The sequence below is a fragment of the Pholis gunnellus genome (assembly GCF_910591455.1).
Source record: "Pholis gunnellus genome assembly, chromosome: 9".
NCBI lineage: Eukaryota > Metazoa > Chordata > Actinopteri > Perciformes > Pholidae > Pholis > Pholis gunnellus.
In genome coordinates this window covers 5,179,257-5,205,999 of record NC_136535.1, presented here as the reverse complement: position 1 = coordinate 5,205,999, position 26,743 = coordinate 5,179,257, and the positions used below count along the sequence as shown (strand labels likewise).

Sequence of the window (26,743 nt, the reverse complement as noted above, 5' to 3'; positions counted from 1 at the left end):
GGTGCTGGACAAATGGCCAAGGAAGGAGGAGGAGAACCGGAGACAACTGATGAGGAAGCAGACGGCCATAAAGTAACAGAGAGGACTCCTGGGAAAAACCATGCGGTCCCAGGTCAGAGGTGATGTCAGAGGTGATGTCACAAGGAACCAGCCACTGAGATGAGCAACGGATCGATAGAGGTGGGGTCAGATCAATCGGAAACCAATCACTGACCCCGGATGACGGCCTTTATGTTTTGCGACAGCGTGGGACGCTTTCCGCCCATCAAAGAACATAAAAAGAATGTTTGAGAGAGAAAGTTTCAGTTCTCGGCAATATTCGTTTTTCAGAACCCGGCCAGGTCGGACCTGTGAGTGAAATTGCACGTGGACTCTGTTCTCGAGAACATTACCATGCATGGTGTATTTCAGATTGCATTTGTAAAACATTAGGTTGCAATTGAGTGCATCAGTTTGCATTGTTTACCTTCGTGGTTGCAGTTGTATCTGCTATCTTTTTATTAAATACTATTTTTGACTTTTAAGTGGATCCAGTTCGTTTTTGATTAGTCTCCGTTGCTGGAAGTCAGCAGCGGCGAAAGTTTGCAGCCTACCTCCTCTCGTGAAGTTCCAGCCTCAACAACACACAGCGGACTGATGGGCGAGCCTTACCTCCAGTGACTCTTTGCGGCTCTGGGTGAAGGCTCCCAGGGTGTCCCACTGGTCGCAGATCTTCTGACAGCGAGTGTTGACCTTGATGGAGTCGTAGTAGTCCAGCTCGCTGCAAACACAGAGCAGAGGAGTTCAGAGCCCATGCTTCACTTCAACAGATGAATCATCCAGTTCTATAGAGTAAGAGGAGTGTGCTGCAGGAACGAGTCCGAACACCCGGATGGGTTTTTTGAATGGGTTTTTGGTTAGATGCCTGAAATAAGGTCTGTAGATAACTAGTAATTTGATGCTTTTAAAAAAGGCGGTTGCTAATAAGTGTCGAAATCAGGCGACAAAACGTCATCACTGCCAACTGGTCCGCCTTTAGCTTAGCGGTGGTGACGTGAAGCCATGTGACCGTGGTGTAGTTCCTTTATAGCCTAGCGTTAGCTTTCACATGTTGGCCGTTTACGTAGCTTATTTACGCCTCAAAATATAAAAGTGCTGTTCATTTGTGAAGATTATCTTGCTGCACAAGACGTGTAACCATAGACTATCAAAGCAAAGGACGTAGCCACAGTGACACCAACTATTTGGTTTGTGGACTGTTTTGAAGCCTTGAGTTTGTCATTTTGCCCTGTCGCCATCTTGGTTTTTTGCCACCAGAATGTGATTTAAAAATTAAATTTTTAGGCGACCAAATTGTTTCAACTAACTTCCATGAAGTGAAAACACACAGCGAAAGGGTTAAAGTTGTTGGACATAAACGCGGACAACTCCCGGGAACAGACAACGCCGCGGTAGCAACCTGCCGATCACAAACTGAGGAGTCGCCCTCTGCAGGTCAGGAGAGAGAATGCAGGTTTAACTTCTCAGACTTCCTGTGTGTACAATGACTTTGTTGTCTATTATTGCTTTCACACTGTGACCCGTCGGGTCCACAGCCGTTACTCCTCTCCACACTTGTTCCTCACTTGAGCTCCTGTGCGATGGCGGCGATCTGCTCCACTCGGTCCTGATGGGCCGCCAGGTCGCTCTCAAAGGCCTCGTGTTTCCGTAGCAACGCCTTGACCTCTGACAGGGTGGAGGTCTCGTAGTCTTTCTTCGTCAGCATGGCCTCCTTACCTGCATAGACACAAAACACATTCATCCACTTCATCTGAAAGTTGCTTAAAGTGCTGCTAGTGATTGTAGGAACAGTGCAAAGACCAACCAAGCCAGTTTATTTGACTTCTGTCGATTTTTAATGAGCGTGTTTTACGAATGAGAGCGTTTTTTCTTTAAAGAGGTAGGTGTGTGTGTGTGGATGATGTAAAAAAGTCAATGCAAACAATAATAATAATAATAATCTGACCTGATTTAGGACCATATATGAAAGTGGCCCTTATCTGAATTTTAAAGACCAGATTTCATGTGATTTGTGTTCATTTATGCAAAATAAGAAATCTGATTCGGGGCAACTTTTTCTTGCAGTGTAATATATATTATTATATTTAATCAACCTCCTGTTTGTGTTTTAGTTTAAAGTCTGGGCATTTTAGTCGCATCTTTCTCAAAGAAAAATAACTTTCATTTTAGTTGTATTCAATGAAAACCGTTTTAGTAATCAGATTATATTTTTAAACATTTTTCCATCAGTAAGTTACTGCGAGTCGTCTGTTCCTGCTGCGAGTTCGTGTCCCGACTAACTCAGTACAGGATAGAAAGAAAATCCATAAGATTTTGTCTCATCTTCATCGTTGACGAACGTATTTAGTCAAATAAATGCTTACTACACTTTTAAAAAACTAAATTGTGGATTTAAGTGGATTGTTTGAAATACCTGCATCATCTGCTCTCTTCAGGAGGAAGGCTGACTGGTTAAATAAACACCAAAGCTATGTTCTGTCATTATTTATGTCCACTTTTAACAAAATGTGCATTTGGAGGACAAGGAGACAAAACATTTAAGAGGGATTTGACGTCTTCAAACTGAGGCAGAAGTGTGGACGTGTGTGTGTGTGATTAAACCCTCCACGTACCGTCGGTCCAGGATTCGTGGATGGCGGCCTTCTGGTGGAACTTCTCGGCCAAGTGCTCCAGTCTCTCCAGACGGCGGATCTCGCTGAGGATCCACTCCTCGTAGCCCTTCTCCGCCCCCTCCAGAGTGTGCCACGCTCCGTTGATATCCTGAGACCAGACGGCATGAGATACTGATATCGGAATACAGCGCGGTGCCTGTTTCTTTGCCTCTCTAGTTCACAATTAGTAGAATGAGTTGAACTTTATCTTTTTTTCTAATGCAATGGGCATATTTTATGCAGCCTGTAACAGATAATACACTTTAAATGTCTTAAGACGTGGACCTTTTTAATACAAATGGGTGACACGAACGATCACTGCATACATACAGACACCATGCGACCCTCTGATGGCATGAAGGCGGGTCTGTTGCTGAGTCTCAGTTTAGTCTGCAGAGTGTTGAAGCTGATCTCCAGCTGGCATTTCTCTTGGACCTGAAGACAAGAGGCTCACAAGCGTTAGTGGACAAAGACCCTCAACTGGCTCTAAACGAGACGGGTTACCGTTGAATCTAAAAGACACTCTTGCATGTCGCCGTGCCTATTTGCGTGGCAGAAGTAACCCCCCCGTACCTTGGGCGGTTTGTGGACACAGCGGTAGTCTCTGAAGTCCTCCTGCTTGGCCTGCATGTCGTTCACGGTCTTCTCCTGGGTTCGGTTCTCCAGCCAGGGGACGGTGCGACGGATCCACTCCAGCAGCTGGGAGGCAGAGAGGAAGACGGGTTCAGGAAGCTCGTGATCAACGTTATTTTCTAGACAGTGCATCGGCGTGTGTGTGGAATGTTCAGGGGGGACGTCGAGGATCTCAGAGGAAGAGGGCGTTTGTCCTCACCTCGCTGGCAAGCTTCTCGTAGTCCTCCATCATTTGCTCGTTCTCCTGGTTGACGGCCAGCACTTTGCAGATGCGATTGGCGGCTGTCTCGGCCTATCGGGAAACAGAGTGGTGAGTGGCGCTCACAGTGATTGGATAAAGCACTGTGACATTGAATCCACTCACTCTAGCTGCGCGTTAAAAAGTCACTAAAACAAACAGCAAACAAGCATCTCCGGCTCCTTGTAACAACCTCAACCTGGGCTTTTATTACTAGCGTTATAATAACGGTTACTTCCCTAATTTGTGATTACACACTCCACACACAGGCAGTGAATCTAACCATAAAGGCACACATTGTTAAAGAAAAGTGCAAATGAACTCAAACAAATGGAAGTCAAATGGATTGGACGAATAAAATCATGCTCCAGCTGTTGATGGTTAGTTTAAATGTGCCAAAAACAAAAATCAATCTTTGTGTTTTAAAGCTCCATGCGTCTCCCGACCAAACTCAGGAGTCAGTCCATACATCTAGTTACAGGTTCATGTAGCGCTGTAGTCCACATCGGTAGGGCTGCCTAGGATATTACACTACTGTACCGCTGGAATAAAACAAACACACAGTACACAGTACTTTGACAAGTGGATGAAAGCCAAAATATTCTGTTCAACTAACTTTCTATTTGCCTTTCTAACACGCTTTTAAGTTGAAATATTTACTTCTAAGCCAATATATTCCGTGTGTGTGTGTGTGTATGTATGTATATATATATATATATATATATATATATATATATATATATATATATATATATATATATATATATATATATATATATATATATATACATACACACACACACACACACACACAACCAAATAATATCACAATAAAACAAACATTTAGAGTTGAGAGATGTTAATAGCTGGAGAGAAACTGGAGGACATCGACCAGTGTTTCCCGCAGGAATAAACCCAAACAGGTCTGCATTTCCCAAAACCACATCAGTGGGACGATCGTTCACGTTTCATCGCGTTCCAGCGGAGGGATGGACACGACCGCACGGACATTAAGGCTGCAGCTTGCATCTATTTTAGTAATTGAGCATTCTACTGATTATTCCATCAATTAATCAGATACAAAATAGTTTTGCTTTATTAAGGAGCAAAAGAAAACTAATTTGTTGAATGAAGCCTTTCCATCGATTTTTTGTAATCAAGTTACTTAAGGAATCTTTTCAGCCCTAGAATATATGAATATATATATATATATATATATATATATATATATATATATATATATATATATATATATATATATATATATATATATATATATACACACATACATACACACACACACTTATAGGAAGTATATGTATACATATATAGAAATTCAGATTGGATGTTCTGATACGATTTTTTTTTCTTCCCGATTCCGAATACTTATCGTGCTTATTCGAAAGTTAAACGGGAAATACTTCCCTCTCTAATATCTAATTTCATATCACATCATGATAGCGTTAAAATTCACTTTTTCCCCAATACTTATTTTTACTGAATAGAGCTTGAATGCATCATAATGTAACTCGGTGCAACCTCCATTAAGGTTAGCCGTTAGCTCCCTTCTTTAGCCGAGCAGCACTGTGCTGCCCACCGACTGCTAACAGCCAACGTTAACTAGTTCTCCGTCTGGTTTCAACGATAACTAGTTGTTCACAAGAGTGTTTTAACAACAGGTGTGTAGTACTAGTTTGCACATGTGCAGTGCTGATCCGGTAGCAGGTGACACATGTGGTTGTTCCTGCGTAGCCTAAATGAGCTGATAAATGATACGATGATGATGCGATCCAGCATCTTCAGCTATATTGGAATCATATCTAACTAATAGTGTGTCTTCAGTTGTCCAGCTGAGATCCATAATCTCAGTGAGACTCAAGAGAGAAATTTAGACAAATCCAGTGAAGGCACATGGTATTCTTTCAGTAGATGATCACATTACTAACATGAGTTTGGGAATTTAAATCCAGACCATAAGGTAAAGCTACTTTGGAGGGGAAACACAGTCGATGTCCAGAGAAACCGAAACAGAAGCCTCAGAAAGCATTTGTTGTCGTCAGAGCTCCCATTATGATCCTCATCTGTTGACATTTCCCTTACGTAGTTCTACTTTCCAGAATTACGTAAAAGAGAGCAATCTGATTTCCAATGAGGAGACACATGAAGCATCTCCATCTCATAAATGCTGGGGAAACATTTCAGTATATTCCTGTGATTTGACCCGTTTTTGGACAAAGGAAAATGACCCATGTCATAACGACTGATGGAAACCCGTTTTTTTTCTGTTGCTGCACTGAAGTGTTAATGTGAGTCTGAAAAAGCGTGAAAAGCTCACCTTCTGCGCGCCAGAGAAGGCGTGATAGAAGCAGGACACATAGGTCATTATGGCCTTCTCGTCCGGCCTCAGCGTACCCACGATGTCTACGCATCACCCAGCACCCAGCAGGACAGAGAGAGGTTGGCGAAGGAAAGCAAACAGAGACAGAGAGAGAGAGTGAAGCCAAAGCTATATTGTCCTTGCGCAAGGGTTGGGAAGAGATAGTGGCTCCCACTTTAGGTCCACAGCTTCAGGTTCCTCCTATTACCACCAGCAGCATCCTCCCCCCACACTGACTGCAGGAGGAGGGACATCAGGGGGAGGACGCATGTCCTCTTGAAGTGAGCTGAAGGACACTGGAGCCACACGGTTCAAGGCCGGCACACAAACACACACATCGTCTGCTAAATGAAGCTCTTTGTATCTGCGTTTGGGGCTAATTTACTCAAAGCAGATTTGAGTAACTTTTTTAGTCTTCTCAACAAAGGCAGCGCATACCAGATCCACCAATTCTGCTCTTACCTTTCACAATAAAAGCCCTAGACATAGAATATTCACATTATTTAGCATTTTCTTGGGGTTAATTTGCCGATTCCTCATTTGTAAAAACAGCACATTAATCCAGCACTAAATGCTTTATAGTTTCCTTTGAAATTAAACTAACGTCTTTTTTTCAACAAATGACTGCGACACAATTTCAGGGTCTCAACTGTAACTGTTCACTTGGACATAACTGAACTGAAAAACACCAGATGTTGAGTAAAAAGCTTTGCGTGAACAGGATTACGTGTGATGTAAGAAAATAAAGTACAACGCTGACTAAAGCAGCACGTCCGGTGATTTACGAGTTTGTTTCTAATCGTTCAAAGCTGATACAAACACAAACTGACTCTGTTGTGTCTGACTCTGTGTAAATAATTCAAGAAGGAGAATCAGCTGCACATGGAACAAGTTCACACGCACACGGCCGTCTCCCGAGACTGCAGAGGCTCACAAACAAGTTCTGAATGAGCCAGAAAATTAATTAGAGGAAGGGGAGCAAAACAAGAGACGCACCAACTGGCTTCCTGTCAGAGGCCTACAGGGAGGGGAGGCTAAATAAGAGGAGGAGGTGAACGAGAGAATCAAATAGAGGAGATCAAATAGTAAAATTCACATGCAGAGACATTGATAGACATCCATCAATGTTGACTTTTGGACTTTACAACTCTCTGGAGTTCTATTGGATTTGGTTGGATCACACGAGTGGGAAACAATCCTATGAAGCAACCGCCGCAATCTTATCCTACAAATAGTGGAATAGTTAACTTAGCAGTTAAAAAGTCTTGCTGCTGCAAACACCGATGTACCATTACGGTCTTGATAACAGCGATTCATTCTAGAAACAGTGCTACCAAGAAGCTCAGCTGCGTTCTTCTGCAATCTACGGACTCATTTCGACAAGAAGACAGAACATTTACTGCGTTCCGCAGCACAGTTACAGTCACGCTATTTGAGCTTGTGTGTGTTTGTGTGCCCCGTGAATCCAGTGTCCTTGTCGAGGCTCGGGGGGGGCTTAGCGGCGCTGTCGAGAAACTGAGGCCATGCTGGACAGGAAGCCGCACCTTGTTAGTAACGAGGAGGGGGGCGGGTTAAAGGGTCATGGTCAGAGGGTCAGAGGGTACCTTCTGTGCTCCAGAGAAGGCATGGTAGAAACTGGACACATAAGTCATTATGGCTTTCTCATCCGGACGAGCAGTGTTCACAATGTCTACAAGGGGGAGACCGTGGTTATGAAGACACACACATATATATATATATACACAAACAAACACACACACACACACACACACACACACACACACACACACACACGCGCGCAAGACAGAAGGCACGCGATTATACACTGCACAGGACACATGTGAAGGGACATGCACTCACATAGTACACACACACACACACACACACTTAAGCTGACAGGACGACCATAACTTCATTTTTTGGGGAAGTGGGATATTTTAGAATAACAAGAATTAAGTTCTGCAAAGACATTTGTTTACAATCCAAAGAAAGAGGAGACAGGGGAGGAGAGGGAGGGATGGAGGCTCCATCGATCCTGATGTAACTGTGCATTTGGAGATCATCAACACTGTGACTGTAATGGAAGTGAGGCAATAATACAATTGTTTGATTGTTTTCATTGTAAATTAATCTTTTTCGATTGACCTATTAGTAGTCTATAAAATGTCCAAGATGACGTCCTTAAATGTCTGTTTGTCCACAACTGGAAGATATTCAGTGGTAGTGATAGAGGAGTAAATAAATAAATCACTCAAAGTGATGAAGCGATTATAAATTGGTCTGTGTTACAGTTTCACTACATCAGAAAGCATCAGGACCTGCAAACTATGTTCACTCCTGTTGAAAAGTAATGAATCAGCTGTTATGTTGGAGTTTTTCTTCTTTTCTTCAATAATGAAAAGATTCAAACATCTATTTCGTGGATGTCCCTAAAGAATACTGTTGAATTTGTTTTCCAGTCTACTCAGTGGTTAGACTGAAGAGGTTTAAACTGGGATTAGTTCAGCTGATGTTCAACAGTGCTAACTCTAGACTAACCTTCTGTTTCGACTGTGAAGTTTGAAGAAGAGCTTTGATAAAGCAACACGTTGCCTGTTGATATTCCAACTTGTTCTAAACACGCGACACTGAAACTGGAGTACGACTACTTTGTTGTAAAATTACAGACTACTGCCCACTCGCGTCAAAGTCACCTTGTTGTGTGCATGTAAACACAGCCACTCATTGAAAACAGTTTGCATACAGTAGGGTGGATTACAGTATACACACACACACACCAAACTATAACACAGCATCATTCACAGGAAACGTCAGGACCTACCTTCTGCGTCCAACATCTTGGGGATGTCCAGGTGCTTCTCAGCCACCTCGAAGGCATTGTTCAGATTGGTCACCGGGTCATCCTAGACAACCAATCACAGCGTCAGAAGACAACTTCATGTTTAAAACGTTATTATCAGCAAGTTTTTGATTAGTGGTCATTTGAAACTTTACTAGTTTGTAAAGACTTTACAACATTTGGGTCTGGACTGGGTTTAGTGTTGATGTACAGCAGTAGTGTGTGCGTGTGCGTGTGTGTGTGTGTGTGTGTGTGTGTGTGTACCTTTCTGAGGCTGTCGTAATCAATGAGATCCGGTCTGTGTCTGTGGATCAGAGCGTTGAAGGCGAGACCATCTTTCCAGCTGTTGGAGAGAACAGAGGAGCAGAGTGTGAGGCGGAGGGGTGACATCACAGAACCAGCCTAACCTAAGATGCGCTTGAACCAAAACTTCTCCAGGCCTGCAACCTTTTTTTTTTTAAATCCATGACTTTTCCAGGTTTTCATGACTGTATGAACCCTGGTCTTAACTTAGACCTGGTCTCTGCTTGGTTTTGAGTGAAGCACTGATAATAGAAAAAGGTTGTTGTACTTTGTATGAGCCTCAGCTTCTTCTATGGTTTCTTAAATGTACAAACACATGCACACCACGTTTCCCTGTCACACTAATGTCAGTGGCTTCTGACTCCTTCAGAGAAGTGAAACATGTTCCTGTTTCTCCAACAGGGGGCGACCTTTCTACACATTATAGGAGTCTGTGTCAGGAGTAGTTTACATAGACAGCACTGAGCTTTCATTCAGCATTAACAGTGGTATGGTGCGTCTATCGATACGTGCATACAAATCCCCAAACACATTCACTCGTACACCACTACATGCTGCTCCGGGACAAGTGCAAGTCTGTATGTGTTGAGTTATATTTCTGTTTGTGTGTCGTACACTAATGCCAATACTGAACCTTTATTTACTGCCACCACCAGAGCTACTATTAATAACAACTATAACAATAATGTTAAAGTCATGTGGAGGGCCGTCATATTTATAAAATTATAATATAATTAATTACTAAATATACAATTGATTTAATCCATCATTATTATTATTATGATGATTATTATTATTAGTAGTAGCACATTAATAACATAATCAATAAATTCATTGTAATATTGACTGTCAATACCTTTCACACAATAACACTAATAACCTTTAAAAACGTTAGAGGTGTGTGTGTGTGTGTGTGTGTGTGTGTGTGTGTGTGTGTGTGTGTGTGTGTGTGTGTGTGTGTGTGTGTGTGTGCGCGCGTGCGCGTTACCTGATGTGGAAGTTCTGCACGTTGACATTCTTGTAGGGAGCGGTCTTCCTCTGGCACCACAACAGAAGACCCTCCTTAGCAGAAGTTTCTGCAATGAGGAGGAAGAAGTTAGAGGAGGAGAAGAGGACGAGGAGGTCTGGATAGGAAGAAAATGTCTCTTCATCCCATTTAAATCACCGTCTTATTATATTTCTATGAACGGTGCCTGTTTATGATGCGAGCTAAATATAAACGGCTTCCGTCCTCAGCGGACTGGAGGAGTGAGGGATGTTGTTTTTTACTGCGTGTGCCTGAACAAACATTAAGAAACGCATCAGCCGCTAATCTGGAGAGGAACAAATATGACTCAATATTGCTTCTGGTGGCCCACACCCACCAGAGTTAATTCAACACAGACGGTTTCTAATTAGCCAGCAGAGAGTCACCGCAGCTCAATCAGTCTAAATTCAGTGTCCTGGGTTTCATTTGAAGCCGAGAACTTATCCTCTGACAGTTTCCAGACTAAACGGCTTGTGGATATGACCATTAGTGGGGAGACTTGCTTTGAAAAAATATGTAAAAGTCTTTCATTGTATAACCAAGCATTCCTTACATTTAAAATGAGGATTAAACCCTTTGAGTTGCACCAAATTAACAGGTATTTAAACAGAAAGGAGACACATGCGCAACAGTGATGGTGATCAATGAAACGATCAACATGGTAACATCAACGAGAGGTCCCTCCCACATCAACTGAACTACATCGGCACTAAATGCACCAAAAATGGAATAAAGCAACACTGTCAGACAAAACAACAAGTTTTTGTTATAGAAACTAAAGAAAGAAGAACAAGTACATTTGAGGTGAGCAAGCAAAGCCAGTCCTCAAGTCATGAAAAAAAAGAATCAGTGTTAGGCAAATTATCCCAGTCCGATAGCGCTTTTAGCTTAAAAGTACATTTGTGTGTATGTGCGTGCGTCTTTAGCTTTGTTACTTTCACTCTCGTTCCCACAGCACAGGGTTGCCAACTCCTTTACAATAAACGCAGCTAGCAGCAGCTCCAAAAGTTGCTGAATCTAGCGAGGAAGTCGACAAGTCGGCAACACCAATAGCCCGTCCCCTTCAGGCCTCCCTCATAAGCCACGCCCCCAGAATGAGCATAATGTAAACAACAAACATGGCTGTTAGCACTCACACTGTTAAGCTAGCAGCTTGAGGAAAACTCAGATGGATTTTTTTCCTTTTTTTGGGTCAGAGCATTTGATTCATTGATTGCTATCAGGATGTCGTGAAAATTTTACAAAAATATTTCTAAAGAAGATTACCAACCCTGCCTTTATAATCCAGAAAACAGAGCCCTTCAGCAAGGCACTTCTCTGCCAAGCTGCTGCTGAATGTGTTTATGCAAACTGAAAGCCTCAGGAAGTTGTACCTTCTACGGAGATGTCCTGGATGGCGAAGCGGAGGATGATGGTCCAGATCATTCCCAGGGTCATCTTGGCGTTTCCGTCCACGATTTCTGCACAAAAAATGAAATAAATGTAGTCAATAATCAACCACCACATTTCTGTTGTTCCACCGTCTGTCACTGCTGTTTGTACAACCTCGCTGTTTCATCTAATAATGCCAACACACCCACACACAGCTGCACTTAATGTCCCACAGCTTCACTTAATGTCCCACAGCTTCCAGTTTCTCTTCCAAGTGAGATGCTTTCATCATGTCGTTCATAAAATGAAATTCATATGTCGTAGATATAAAATGCAGTTAACTGTTTAATCCAATCGATTGGTTGATGGGGGAATATAAAAGTCTGCACGTTTTCTACAAATGAACTACATCAGCCACTGTGCGCTCTGTTAGCCTATATTAATCATGGCACATTAGCATGTTAAATGAATGTAATTATCTTATGCTTAAATGATAGACTTCACGCCGACCTGCCCAACAACTAACCCTTCATTCAAGACATTAACTCTCTCTCTGTCTCTCTCTCATATAAACACACTCTCATATCCCCCCACCATTGGTCAGTGCTGTCCTACTCTTGTCCTCTAGTTTGTCCATCACACTCACGTCACTGTCATTCTAACCTTCTTCCTGTTCGATTTGACTTCTGAGTTTGACTCTCAGATTGTGGCCTAAATGATAATCCCAATTATTTTGATCAATATTGAGATCACGGTTATTTATCGTTATTATGAAGTCATTTTAGGTACAAACTGTTTTATGCACAGTGCACTGCTAATGTACACGCCTTTGAGTCAATATCAGATTGAAAATAAGGTTCTTTTTGAATTCAGTGCCATTTTGTTCTCCTGCTCTGTTGTATTATACGATGTGCAGCAGCAGCAGGACGGCTCCCCTAAAAAGGGGTGCAACATCTGGATCGCCCCCGGTTAGCCGATTAGTTTAGGAAACGCTTGATTTGATATGCAGTAAGTTTTCTACGAGCGGAGTATTTAAAAAAAAAACATCAATACCACGACCGTGTCCGTTCAATTGTGGGAAGACAAAATGGTGATCGCAATTAATATTCATTTTATTGTGCATCCCTAATTTCTACTACTAAAAATCACTGTCAAATGTATTAATGCAAATCTTTTCTTTTTGTTCTGATATTTAGAAAAAAGGCCTATTTTTCCCACTGCGTCTCCCCAACTTTGTCCTTTAATGTATTACAGGAAGGTTTAACGGAATACTTCGCCCACAAAATGAGCGTTCATTTAATAAATGTGTTACCTTGAAAATCTTGAAGAATCAGTGAAGATGAATGTGTTTTGGAATTAGTGAGAATACAACCGGATAAATGAGACTTGGATTATTCAGCATGAGTTGTGTGAGAGTTCGTAAACAGATGTTTGATATAGTTTTGCTGCATTTACATCAATTAATGAGGAATTTCATTTTTTAGTTTTTGGATTCTCCGTTCACCGTGAAGGCAGCTTTCTTCTAGAATACAGGGTGAGTAGCTGATAAAACACATTTTTGGGGGATGAAGTATATATTTAAGATTGAAGTCCCTGAAGATCAAATGGGAAAATGTTTCTGTAGGATTTCCTCCTCTCTCATCGCATCGCCACCATCCCTCACTTCTTTCCTCTTCCATCTTCTATGTCAGCATTTGTCTCACTGTTAGTTTCCACTCGATGACCTTTAGTGGGTTGCTTTCAGAGAAGGCCAGAAAGAGTGTGTGTGTGTGTGAGTTCACAACGTGCAGAGTGTGTTTGGTAGTGCAGTATTTTGGGCAACTTTGAGTTCAATGGCGATCAGTGTCATGTGGCAAGAATGTCACGTATTCCTGATAAAGTAGGAATAAAGGTCACGCTCCTCCAGCTGACACACACAGCAGTGTGATAGCATTGACCTAGACCTGTGTCCTCAATCGGCAGGATGGAGCAGGTTCTGTGTTCTTAAAGAGACGGAGCAGGTTCTGTGTTCTTAAAGAGACGGAGCAGGTTCTGTGTTCTTAATGAGTCGGAGCAGGTTCTGTGTTCTTAAAGAGACGGAGCAGGTTCTGTGTTCTTAAAGAGACGGAGCAGGTTCTGTGTTCTTAAAGAGACGGAGCAGGTTCTGTGTTCTTAACGAGACGGAGCAGGTTCTGTGTTCTTAAAGAGACGGAGCAGGTTCTGTGTTCTTAAAGAGACGGAGCAGGTTCTGTGTTCTTAAAGAGACGGAGCAGGTTCTGTGTTCTTAACGAGACGGAGCAGGTTCTGTGTTCTTAAAGAGACGGAGCAGGTTCTGTGTTCTTAACGAGACGGAGCAGGTTCTGTGTTCTTAAAGAGACGGAGCAGGTTCTGTGTTCTTAAAGAGACGGAGCAGGTTCTGTGTTCTTAAAGAGACAGAGCAGGTTCTGTGTTCTTGGATTCTACTCTCGCCTCCAAGGATGAAAACGAAGCGAAAGCTTTTTTCTCGTGAGGTCAGAAGTTTTAAGCAGGACTGAGGTGGATGAATGACCAGTGAGGTCTGAGGACTCAAAGAATATGGGTCCTGTTTTTATACGCTTACCCTCTGCTCCAATAGAGACCAGCTTGACTCCTTTGCTGGCGATGAAGTCCAGGGCTTTGTTAACGTTGTTGATCTTGTGCACCCTCATCTTGCCTCGCTCAGGTTTGGGTAACCGTTCGCCTGTGGAAACACACACACACACACACACACACACACACACACACACACGGGGGAACAAACACAAAGTGAACAGTTAGCTCCTGCGGTGACGACAGCTGAGCATGTTTCCACAGGCTCAGCAGAAACGCACTCAGTCAGGACAGTTAGAGTTACAGAGGGGACGATGGCGTCGCTCAAGGCAGAAAAAAAAAAAACTGGAGTGAATGTGAAGTCAGATTGTATTGTATTATAGCAGTTAATATGATGATCTACTGAGCTACAAACAGCTATTAAACACAAGGAGAGGACTGCAGTCATACAGTGATAGATGTAGAGCAGGTTCTCTATGTTTCTGCGGTCAATGGATAGACTGTATATACAGATGGGCTACATGTCTCCACTTCCTTCCACTGTACAAAAGTAAAGACAAAGTAAGGACGCTGCCATAGACTGTATAAAAGAAGTGGACGTAGTCATTGTGACGTCACCCATTGGTTTGTGGACTGCCGTGTTAGTTGCCATCTGGGACTGTTGCGATGTTGTTTTCCTCGCAACCGATGAACGGTAATCATATTTGGAATGTGGAGGAGTGACGTCGTATGCGGCTCTGGTAGCAATCTGTCAATCCCAGTAAGCCCGCCCTAAAGCATACTCTGCTTTATGGTCTGTTTGACTCTAAATGGACCATCATTTACTAAATGAACATCATGCTGTATTGAAGAAGACTTGAAACTTGAGATTGAGACCATAAACTCATGTTTACAATGTTTACTGAGGGAATAAATAACAATTTGGATTTTTTTTGCAATTTGGACGTCATTTGGAGCCAGAGCGGCATCGAGGTCCTGCCCAAACACCCGCTTGAGCCAATCACGAGCTGAGCAAGGCGGCCACAGTCCGTTAGCGTGAGCCACATAGCTGCTACGTCAGCACCGCGGTGGCTTTTTGGCAAGCAAGACACAATAACTAACAACAATACCTCTATAAATTAGAGGTCGATAGATAGTGGATTTTTGAAGGCAGATATAATAACGATGTTTTGGAGCAGGACAAAGCCGATTAAGCATCCGATACCTTATTTAATAACCTCAGGTTATATATTTAAGAGAAATCTTTTGTGGGGAAAACAAACTAAAAACGGGTCAGATGAGACGTGAGCTTGCTGTAAAATCAGCTGTTCCCAGGACCGCACAGTTCTAAGCAGCATTTTCTAAGGTTATCCCTGGAATGCTTTGACATAAAGTGGACCATTACGTTCTGAAGAAAAATAGCTCAAACATTCTAAATAAAAAAATATCTCAAACAAAATGTAAGGTCTGCTGGCATTTACAGCCAGAGTGGAGTGCCGGTCTCGAAGTGAGAGTGCTATTTGATGTAGTATTTAACATTTGTCTAGAATATAATCTGGAGTCGTACGTCCCGGAGGGACTGTGGCCGACCATCGGCCACTATCGGACAAACTGACACAAGCTCTATCATCCAGACGGCTATGGAGAGTCAAAGCTACAGCTCCTGCCTCGTACATTTCCCCAAGCATCCAGCTCTGGGACTGCTGACTCAGCTGTCAGTCATGATGTCTCATGCAGCTCTAAGCATCAAATAAAGACTAAAGAATAAACACTTTAACATACATCAGCGTGACAAGAACTACACAAAATCACAGACAGCATATTTAGGAAAAATCTATTCGACGTTTACTTTGATTTATTCTGGCCGCTAACATGGAGGACTTTGGGACCTGTACTGCAGCCAACCACCAGGGGGCTGAGTTGTTTGACATTCACTCTTGAGGAGCTGTCATGTCGCCCATCTTTATATGCAGTCGGTGGGTCCATGCTGAGGCTGTGAGCGACCACGTCCCGGAACGGACAGAGACGTTGTGCATCTTAAACAACCAACAACATTTTCATTGACAGCTCAGAGGCTCAGGGACGCGTGCGTGCGGCTTGACGGCTTTCCCTGCGGGTTCTGTGCGAAACGTCAGACGTCCCTACAGCTGGTTTAGTCGAGATATAATTAAAAAAAACGTTTTCACTCGGCAGCCCGACTCTCTACAGACGAGTTACCTGCGATGGTCTCCAGCAGCAGCATCAGTTTGAGCCCATCCCTGAAGTCCTCCTCGATGCTCTCGATCTGCGTGCCGGACTTCCTCAGGTGGGAGTTGCACCACGCCGTGAACGTCTGCGTGAGAGAGAACACAAACAGGAGGCGCATGGTGATTATTCAGAGTTTGGTTTGTTGGTTTTTCAGCTTTTACGACAATAAACCACTTTCAAATCAAAAGAAAATGAATTTCAATGGACAGGAAGGAAGGTCAGGGAGTTACTTTTGATAAGACAGGAAGTAGCAGAAGCAAAAAGGGGAGGAGACCGATGTTATAATACAATACCTACAGCTAAGAAATGAGAGCAGCCAGTGACATCAAAGAACAATTTACACTGTATGTCACAATGGCACAAATCTCACATGTCAACAGCTGCTTGGAATTCACGTATTTTTGTGCATTTTATTGTGAAAGGGTTTCGTGGCACTGAGGTGGGCACGGGACCGGAGAGCTTGTGTCACGCCACTCAGTCAGAAATCACACTTATGGCTCGTCATCAATGTGTCAAAACACTTTTATTTCCTGACTTGTTACATAATTCAGGGAAGTGTCTAAAAAATGCCAAGTGACCAAAATACGTGTTATAAAGCAAAACGGCTGAAATGTAACAGCTTTGAGAGGGAATGCCCGTCATGAGAGGGGAGGAGGAAAAAGGAAGCAAGAACGTGGACGAAGGAAAGTAGGTTTTCCCCCAGCGGGAAAATAAAGGAGATAAAACAAACAGTTAAGAAGCCGAAACTACTAAATGTTTATTGTTCATCTTACTTAACTGAGAATTTGCTGATGCTTTCTTTAGTTGTATATTTCATCTTTATTTATATACATTTCACTTTTGGACTGGATGATAAAGATGAGTTCTCAGACAATTCATAGAAGAAAAAAGGAGCAAATATAACTTTTAGAGATGCCCGCGATAACATGTTCGTGCCGTCGATACCAATTGCCGATGATCTGTATCAGCTGATACGGATCATTTTTGGCATCTTGTTTTGTTATGGCAGCTGGTATACAAGGCTCCAGATAATGGAACTCTATGGAACCTCCGTACGTTAGCCGTTAGCTCCGGTATGACCCGTACAAATCAACCACATCACCGCTGAAAGTGAGCGAGTATCTATCGATCCGCACACCTCTTTGTCCACCGCTGTGTGTTCACAAACATTATGACAGGGGGGCTCGCTGCCCTGCCCCCCCCCCCCCCCGTCCCACCACGGACACCGCCACAAAGCGCCCATTGAGCCTCCTGGATAATAGCACCCTTCAGCCCTCTGTACTCTCCCTCAGCTCTGTGTGTGTGTTGGGGGTTGGTATCGGCCTATCTGGGGGAGGGTCTCTCTCTCTCTCTCACACACAATTAATACTGGACCAGTACATACACTGAGGAGGGAGGAAGGGGAGATACATTTCACATAAACAAACAGACGTTCAGACAAAGTTGGGGGGGCAGAAAGACAATGCCGCCCCCCCCCCCCCCCCCCCCACACACACACACACACACACACACACACACACACACACACACAGACAGAGAGTTAACGACAATGCAGCAGGAAGTGGCACCGCAATGACAGGAAGTTCCAGCTTAGTTCAACACAAAGCAGAAACTTTTCTATGAATCTCAAATCATTCAGGGTTTGTATGATGCAACAGACTGTTCCATGTTCCAAAACTGTAACAGATGTTTAACAGGTTTGTTAAAAAGAGGTGTAGCTGTTGGTGGACCATCAAATGAACACGATGAATGTCCCCAATCTAAAAAACAAATCTCTTTTTCTGAATTGCCACCTAAAACCGGACGGAGCGAAGTGAGGGACGACGAGGGGTTCTGCACACAAAATGCTTTTGTTTAAAATAAAGGAACGTTAAACCGTATGGGAGAGCAGCCGTGCTAAACGCGTGCTCTGTCCCAACAGGAGCGCCGCCACTGGGAGCGGTGACGAGGAGGATACCAGAACACACACGGGGACGGGTCGAGACCTGCAGGGAGCTTGAGGAACTTTACGAGGCTGCGGATCCCACGGCTCTCATCCGCCTCCCTCTGAGGGACCGGAGGTCAGACCCCCGTCAGACACTCTGCGCCTTGCTCGAGGGCACTTCAGCCCGGCTTCGTCGTAGTTTACAGTAGCCCTGTAGTCGAGTCCGTGACAGCGTTCAGCTAGCTTTGATCATGGTAGGAGTGGGGTGGGGGGACGTAGCACACCTCTGGCTAACTGATGTCACTCCGGGACAACGAGGTGTGGTGCTGCTGCTCGTTTGATGACGGGTACGGGCATGCAGACACACACACACACGGAAGCTCAGACACAGACTGAACCATGCTGAGTGGACACAAGAATGCAGCTACAACAATTCTGGTCTTCTTGTCACAACAGAAACAAAAACAGCATCAGGTCCAGCATGTGACGATGTTATCGTGCGATATTTCAGGCAAGGTGAACTGACCTGAACTCCCCTTCTACAAACACATCATTATGGATTAGAGACATCAGCCACCGTCTATTACCGTTGTGAAAAAATGAAGCAGCACATGGCTGATAATTCTAAAAGGCAAGAATGAGGAGAGAGAGGAGGGGGCTCAACGCCACTGATGATGAAAGTGCAGCAGGGACAGACCGAGCATTGATTCATGTTGTGCTGCAACAGAAAGAAAGGGTGCGACCAAATCTTGTACTGGTGCGACTAACTGGGAAAGTACGTCTGAGACGCTGCAAGCATTATTTCAACTGCTTCACCTCGACTGGCTTTCAAATAACCCAGTTTAAAATGCTAATTTAAATATTAGTTTGTCAGTCGTTATCGCATCAGAGTTCCAGTTTTGATTGTCGTGGATATCTACTGGCTGAACCGACTTTAAAAGTGAACTGACCAAATGGGGCGAGTGCCAGTGACGCCTTTTAAAGCTGCTGTGTGTGTGCGTGCGTGCGTGTGAGAGATCAGACCAGAGGATTTCTGCTCTGAGCTGAGGACACAGATAACAAGCTGACGTCTGCGCGGCGCCTTCTCAACACTCACGACCCAGCTTTGCTCTCATCCTCTGGTATCTGCAGCCACGGTGGAGAACGTCCTCTCTGACATCACTGTTTCAAACAGTCTCTCGTTTCGCCGTTTAAGGTCACTGCTGAACCCCAACGTGTCATCACGGTGACGTGTGTTAGCGCTGCTTTAGGGGATTTTACACGTCTGAAGCTCCATTTGTAACGGTCATCTTTTTATCGACCGGCGGCCAATTGTTACATCCATCATTGTCTAATCAAATTAAACAGAAAATCTTGATCAAAGCAGCCTTACGGTGCACAGGGTGTGTGGGAGAGACTCCCTGCAAGACCGTCAACCCGGGGGCGGACTGTCCTCAACCGACCCGTCCTGAACCCCCCCTTCCCCCGTTTACCACACTTTGTGGGTGTGACTGGTGTCATCGCTGTACATATACAACAAACGGGGTTAATGATTCAAATCTAGCTCTCAAAGTGCAACGGACTGATGTTAAAATGTGTCTTGGTAAAAGGAACTATTTTCTTCCAACCGTAGGGCCAACATTAAAACATTAAACTGCTCATAACGAGGCCTGTGGCTTATCTTCAGCCACCGGGTCAGGACTTCTAGCATGAACTGTCGCTTTTACTTTAAAAATCAAGGCTGTCCTTCTGAATGCATGATGTTTCCAAATTCAATGAATGATCGCCATCTCAATAGTGACCAAAATAACCGTGATCGTGATTCTCGACATCATCAGACATCCTTGTTTGTGTTGTGGAGTAAATATCTGGAAGCGGTTAAGTCGTCCAACGTGTCTCCGTCCTCTGTGGCAGATATACAGCCGCCTCCTCGCTGCTTTACTGCTGCCAGAGGGTGGAAAAACAGACGGAGCCTAACGGGGTGTACTGGGGTCAGCCGTTTGATCTCAGTTTCCACCCCCCCGATGGGCCCTACAGAGGTCAAAGGTCAAGGTTCAGATAGCTATTCGTTTCAAAGAGAGGAACTCGGCAGAAGTTTTAAACTCCAAAATGCACACGCACATGAAAATGCATGATACAAAGCTCCATTTGAAACTGAAAACATGGAGTTCCATAGAGAGAGAGCAGAAAAAGGGTGGACAGCATCTCTCTCTCACACACACACACACACACACACCACGCCTTGGACAGGAATGTGCTTGAATGGACGTTTCACTACACACCTATCATATACCTGTACTGCTCTCTTCAACTATTTCGCCAGTTCTTCCCACACCCAACGTCTCAATGCATGTGCAGTTCTCTGAATACATAGACAAGGGAGCACACACACACACACACACACACACACACACACGCAGGTGTGTCTTGCTATACCAGGGAAGAATGAGCCAGGTTAAACACAATCTTATTGCTCTAGTGCCGCACATTCTCTGCATGTCAGCAGTGTGTGTGTGTGTGTGTGTGTGTGTGTGTGTGTGTGTGTGTGTGTGTGTGTGTGTGTGTGTGTGTGTGTGTGTGTGTGTGTGTGTGTGTGTGTGTGTTTTGGAGATCGCACGCCCTTTTTCTTTCTTGCCAGTGCCAATGAGCTCACTCTTAAAGCAAATCCACACACTGACAGCCTGTTTCTGTGGCAGCTCCACTGACTCATCCACACTGCTGACTTTGTGTCACTCTTCAACAAACGGCTATTATACCGTCACTTTAACTCCTCGTCTCCACATGCTCGTATCGTTCTTTTTTAAAATTCTACTCCCGTCTGAGGATCATTAAACATTTATCTTATCAGATCCTAGAAAATATTCCAGAGGAAAACAAAATAAAGATACATTGAACTGGTAAACATGGTTTAGTCATGTTTTTTTTTTTTTACTAAACCATATTAGTCTTTTAAATACATGATTAAAATATCTTTATTTTCATGCTTTAGTGCGGGGCTACTTTGTGATTGACAGGCCGCTACCACGGCGTATATATATATTGTCTTAAAAAATGAGCCCCTTTCACTGTGTTTTTAGCTCATAAGAGTTCATTGCAAGCTTTTTTTCGCCTAAGAAAGTCTTGGTCAGCATTTAGCTCTCGTGTCACTTCTAGTTCCACAAAGAAACAAGATGGCGACTGCCAAAAAACAAAGACGACGATGGACAAGAACCGAGACGGCGGCAGCAAAAAATGGCAATGGCCAAAAAGAACAGTGCTTCCAAAGAGCAGCCCACAAACCGATGGGTGAAGTCATAAAGACTACGTCCACTTCTTATACAGTCTCAGCTACACACGTCTGTTCTTACAACTACGCTTTCTTCACACTTAAAGTGTTGCTGGAGTTTTGACCTCTTCGAAGCAACACACTTCTTCAAAAGGTCTCACGCTTTCAAGCCACACATCTTTTTCAAGGTCTTCCTCAAGAGGTCTCCTTGCCACACACACACACACACACACACACACACACACACACACACACACACACACACACACACACACACACCTCGATAAAATGAACGGTTTGATATCTCACTGCTACGTTGAGACTCTGACTTGATGAAACCGTTGACACATAAAGACGTCTTTTGTCACTTCCTGTAAAAACAATTGCAGAGTGACAGTTTGCACCGTTTGAAAGTGCGGTTTGAATTAATTAGGCAGCAGCGTTTGTTCTCCATACTGTGCTGCTGCTGAAAGAAACACCTCCACAACACTGTCGTGAAAAATACCCCCCCCCCCAAAAAAAAAGAGCCAAAGTGACACAGGGGAGGCTCGGAAGTGACTTTCAATGTAATGAAATACAATTCATTCGTGAAAGCTGTCTTGTGGAATATTGTGTGCATGTAAACGTAGTCAGGTTGTGTGGAGGTGAAGCCCGGGCGTAGCACGACGACGCGCCAGAGAATGAAAAAAAACGCAAATGTAAAAACGGACGCAGACGGCAAGTTGCTGCACCAAAAAAAAAAAAAAAAGCTGATTTGCGCTGCTAGTTAAGGGAGTTTTATGGGACCTGCTGGCAGAGAGCTACAACCTCAAGGAACTTTGGACAGAGCCGTACTAGACTGGACCGGCTGCACCAGACCAAAACCTGGCTGCTGCGAGTAAAGCTCAGCAGATAGTCTGGTCTGGCCTGACACAAGGCCTCCTATTCTTAGAGGCACGGGATTATAAAAAAAACTAAAATGGGGCTGTGGCGTGCGACACCGTGGCACCGTCGTCGCAGTCTTTGGCTTCAGACGCTGTGGAGGACGGGTTGGTCTTTGTGCCTCAACACACAGGGAGGAGAAGTCTCCCACATGCATTCCCAGCATCTGTCAACTACCAAAAGTTCAACTCCACATTTTAAAATGTTTGGAGTCACAACTGTCCTCCATTAAGTCAAGCAAACCACAACGTAAATCACCATTCCTCGAACTCCACTTGAGAAACAAACATCAGGACGCCTGCTTTCCACAACGACGCCGAGCGGGAACAGAAATCTAGAGACCGCAAACTAGGAAACAGATTCCACTGCACTCTGGTTCCATGCAGCCCCGCTGGAACTGGATATGCAGGCCTGCTACTGTAGAGCTGCTGCTCTGGAGTCACAGTAAGGGAACACGACACCGTCCCTCAGTTGGGGGGGGGGGCTTTCACGGTGCATCGATGCATGCATGTGTGACAACTGAGCGGCTGAAGAAGACGACGACGAGGAGCCATCCTACAGCTAAACCAGTGAACAGCTGTTTGTTGAGAAAAGTCGTGATTGCCAGATCAACATGCTCATGTCATGTGACGGCAAACGGGAGGAAGAATAGATCAGGGAAGCAGACGAGGAAGATGAAGCACAGCTCTGCTGCAGAGGTTTGTTTTGGTCTCATTACCCTCAAGTCTGGACAGCAGTGAACGAACACACACACACACACACAGACACACACACACACACACACACACACACACACACACAGAGAAACACAGGGAGCCTCCCTCTTGTTTCATGTGCTGACAGGTAGTCAGTAAAGTAGTGCTTGCTATAATAAGGGGCGCACACACACACACACACACACGTAATTGCTGTGTGCTTCTTGGCCGGCCTAATGCCCCTCAAATATGCCATTATGTGAGTCAACAAGCTTAGAGCGGACGCACGGCTCTCCAGGAGGAGACGCAATATAGCGGATAACAAATGGAGAGGGAGGATTAAGGAGAGGAAATGCAGAAGGGGGGAGAGAGGAAGCCAGGAGATGATCAAGAGGAGGAGGAGGAGGAGTGGAAACATGATGAATGATCCGACTGGGAGGAAGGGAGACGACATATGTGACAAATATAATTAAAGTTCATGCGGGGAACTTTTAAGTGGTTATGAGAACCGTCTCAGTTTATAGGACCTTCATGAGTGAACGCCATCATCAGGGAGAAGAGTATCGTAAGTCTTAATGCACGTCAGCAGACAGATCCGGCTTCTCTAAAGAACCTCCACCCGCAGACGGAAGCTCCGGCGGGGAGGAGGAGAGCTCGGCGCCCTGCCGAATCAAATCCTTCGCATTTCATTGGACGGCTAAAAGGTGGGCGGGCTTTGATACTGAGCTAAAGAGGATGGTGGCTCCACACAAACGACGTGTGGAGCCAAAAGTTGCAGATTGATCGATGGAGGGACGTCACAATATTACTGGTTGGTACTAGTCTAAGCACACGTCATGTCGTTTTACAAGAAGAAACGATGATTGGATTTTGATATAACTATTTTTTTAAACTTAAAAAAAAAGTATCTAATGAATGGCCGATAATCGGACAAGTCATCAAAGTCCAAACTAATCAGCAGCTGGCTTTTAGTGAATAGCTAGCGTGTTATGAGAGGAGACTTAAAAAGGTGCAGAGTGAGGAGAGGAAACAAGGGGAGGAGGACTAACGTGTCGAGCGGTGGGGTCATTTGTTCATTTATTTATGCCTCTTCCTGTCTTTGTTGCTGTCATTGGGTCAGGTTGCACCTCCACCAACAGAGACTGTGTCCTATTTTAGGATCAGCGACCTCGCTCTTAAAAACAAGACACACTTTATACACACTGGCTATGTGATACTAACAAATGATTAATACCAACTCATAAATTATTGTGTAGCAAATGAATTTACTTGAATTAAAGACCGGGATTGTTTTTCTGAGTTGCAAATAATTTGCAGATTAATCCATAATGAATATAATAGTTTATAATAATAATAGTTCATAGTGTAAAACAAGCTCCAGCTCAACTAACTACTACTACTACTGCTGCTGCTGCTGCTGCTTTTACATGAATGCATGAGTAATGATAATCTAATGATAGAATATAAAAATAGTCACAGGGACATTTATATACTTAAGTACAACTAACATTTTCCATGCAGTACTTTTACTTAAGTAAAGGTTGAAATACGACCGCTCTCATATCGAAGCGGTTTGTCTGTCCTAAAGAAAGTCAACCTGAAGCTGCACGTTTCCACACTATGAGGCCACGTCGTCCGGCTGTGTTTCAATACCAACTGCTGGGGGACTTTGGGGCCGGTTGCGTCAGAGTTGCATCGCCGTATGTTGACACCATCCACCACAAAAGACACACGTTTCTTAATCTACTGCTTTTCCAGGTGAGGATTTCAGTTGACACGATCATCCGCGACGTAGCACGTATAAAAAGGTTGGTGTGTCACTGAAAGACTTCTAGAAAAGATGGATTTATGTGCTGAGGTCTTTATTGTCAAGTCTTTATTAGAAATTGGACTGAATATACTTACTGTTCATTAAGCCGCCACATGTACTTCACCCACAGACAAGAAAATCGCCCAGAGATTAAAAATATTAATCCTCCAAAGTATGTGTGATCACTCCGGCTCTAAAAGGGGGGCCGCGATTAAGAAATCGCTCCTGCTTAAAAAGGTAGTCGGTGTAACCTGCTGTGAAGCAATAAGCCGGAGGAGTCTGAGGGCAAATACCACCCAGAGCCTCAACCCTCAACGAGAAAATGTGAAGTTTTAACCACCTTCGTTATTATCAGCTGAATGACATGCAAGACACAGGAACTTGAGTTGTAGCACTGCTACGTTCACGGCTATAACGCCACTGATGACTTCATACTCATCGTCACAAACTCCCCCCCCCCCCCCTCTCTCTCTCTCTCTCTCTCTCTCTCTCTTAACCGGACACTCGCTAAATTCTAAACACAGTTTAGAAATCTGCTAGTTTGAGGCGATTAAACTCGGCTAAAGCGTAGTTTGGTCACAAGTTTGCGCCACGCGTCTGTAATCCTGCAAATAAACAGCAGAAGAAGAAGAAGAGTAGGTTGTGAACCGGAAACAAAACCATCCCACCATCTATGAGAGAAAAACACAGAACGGTCTTCAGGAATTTGTTTCAACTCGGCAAAAAGAGACGTCAACACTATTTCAACAAAAGCCAAAAACCACCCCGAGCGAGCGTTAACAGGCCGCGGGGCAATTGAGGAATCAAATTTTGTTTTTTAGTTTCCGTGCAGCTTTTCTAATGTGCTACTTCAAAATGTGCAGAAATAATGTGTGATGCTTTGGTGACAGTTGTGTGCAGGAGGAGGCTGAGGGGCTAAAGAGATTTATTAGGACACTGGGACTCATTCTGGGAGGAAATGAAGGGAAGAGAACAACAGAAAAGGTTTTACAAACTACATACACGCTACAGTTCTTGTGTTGAGTACACAGAGAAGTAAAACAGATCTATTTGTATGCAAATGTCATGGACTATTGTTTTCCAGATGTGAATCTGGATCATTTAATCTGCATCATTTATCTGCCGCTGTCACAGACAAATCAAACACGTCTGTGTTGTCTGGCTCCGCCCACTTCAGTTTGAAAAAGAAAAAAAAGAAACTACAAACCTTTCTCGTGAAATTCTTTTTCTTGTACCAGCTCTGCATAGCAGAGTCGGGCAAGCAGGAAAAAAAGAGAAAGGTGAGAGGGGTGAGGAGAGAAGGACAGAATGAAAGAGAAGAAGGGAACGGTTGATGAACGAGTGTCAACCCCTGCTCAACATGACGGAGACGTCAGGAATGCCAGCTATGTTCTTCCTCCCTCTGACTCCCCGTCTAGTACTTCTTCTCTCCCCTCTCTCAGCTACTTCCTCTCCTTCCTCTTTCCCGCCCTCGTCTTCAGCTCTCTCTCTCTCTCTCTCTCTCTCTTTCATACTTTGTTCACGCTGGTGGAGGCCAGAAACGGTTAAATCTCTTCCAAGCAGGAAACTGCATGACGTCTCTGTTCTGTATGTATCCGAGGACGTTTTTTGGGGAAACAGTATTATAAGTTGATAACGTAAAAATGAAGTTACGTCTATATAACCGTACAATAAGTTGATAAGTAAAAATGAAGAGGTCATGTCTACATATCGTAGGATAGGTTGATAACGTAACTATCGTGACGGACCTAGTGAGGATCCTCAACTCTCCAATAAGCTGTAACATGTGGGCGGGCACTCAATTGGTACTTCCAATATCAAAAGTGATTTTTGTTTCCCCCTAAACCTTCCTTCTGCCGGTCTTTGTATGTCAAATGCCAAATACGGTGAGACAAAGT

At 44.0% G+C, this 26,743-nt stretch overlaps 1 protein-coding gene across 1 annotated transcript in view; it reads right to left on the bottom strand.

Annotated features, from left to right (window-relative positions):
• The window catches only part of actn4 (actinin, alpha 4), a 54,382-nt gene that overhangs the window by 8,469 nt on the left and 19,170 nt on the right, over positions 1-26,743 (bottom strand). The window contains exons 2-14 of the mRNA XM_079166532.1: positions 16,222-16,336; positions 14,057-14,176; positions 11,481-11,567; positions 10,069-10,156; positions 9,042-9,120; positions 8,760-8,841; positions 7,543-7,628; positions 3,523-3,615; positions 3,264-3,389; positions 3,021-3,125; positions 2,652-2,799; positions 1,605-1,755; positions 652-760 (exon numbers count right to left, since the gene is read on the bottom strand). Coding sequence (XP_079022658.1) covers positions 652-760; positions 1,605-1,755; positions 2,652-2,799; positions 3,021-3,125; positions 3,264-3,389; positions 3,523-3,615; positions 7,543-7,628; positions 8,760-8,841; positions 9,042-9,120; positions 10,069-10,156; positions 11,481-11,567; positions 14,057-14,176; positions 16,222-16,336 — 1,389 coding nt within the window. The remainder of the gene's footprint in view (positions 1-651; positions 761-1,604; positions 1,756-2,651; positions 2,800-3,020; positions 3,126-3,263; positions 3,390-3,522; positions 3,616-7,542; positions 7,629-8,759; positions 8,842-9,041; positions 9,121-10,068; positions 10,157-11,480; positions 11,568-14,056; positions 14,177-16,221; positions 16,337-26,743) is intronic.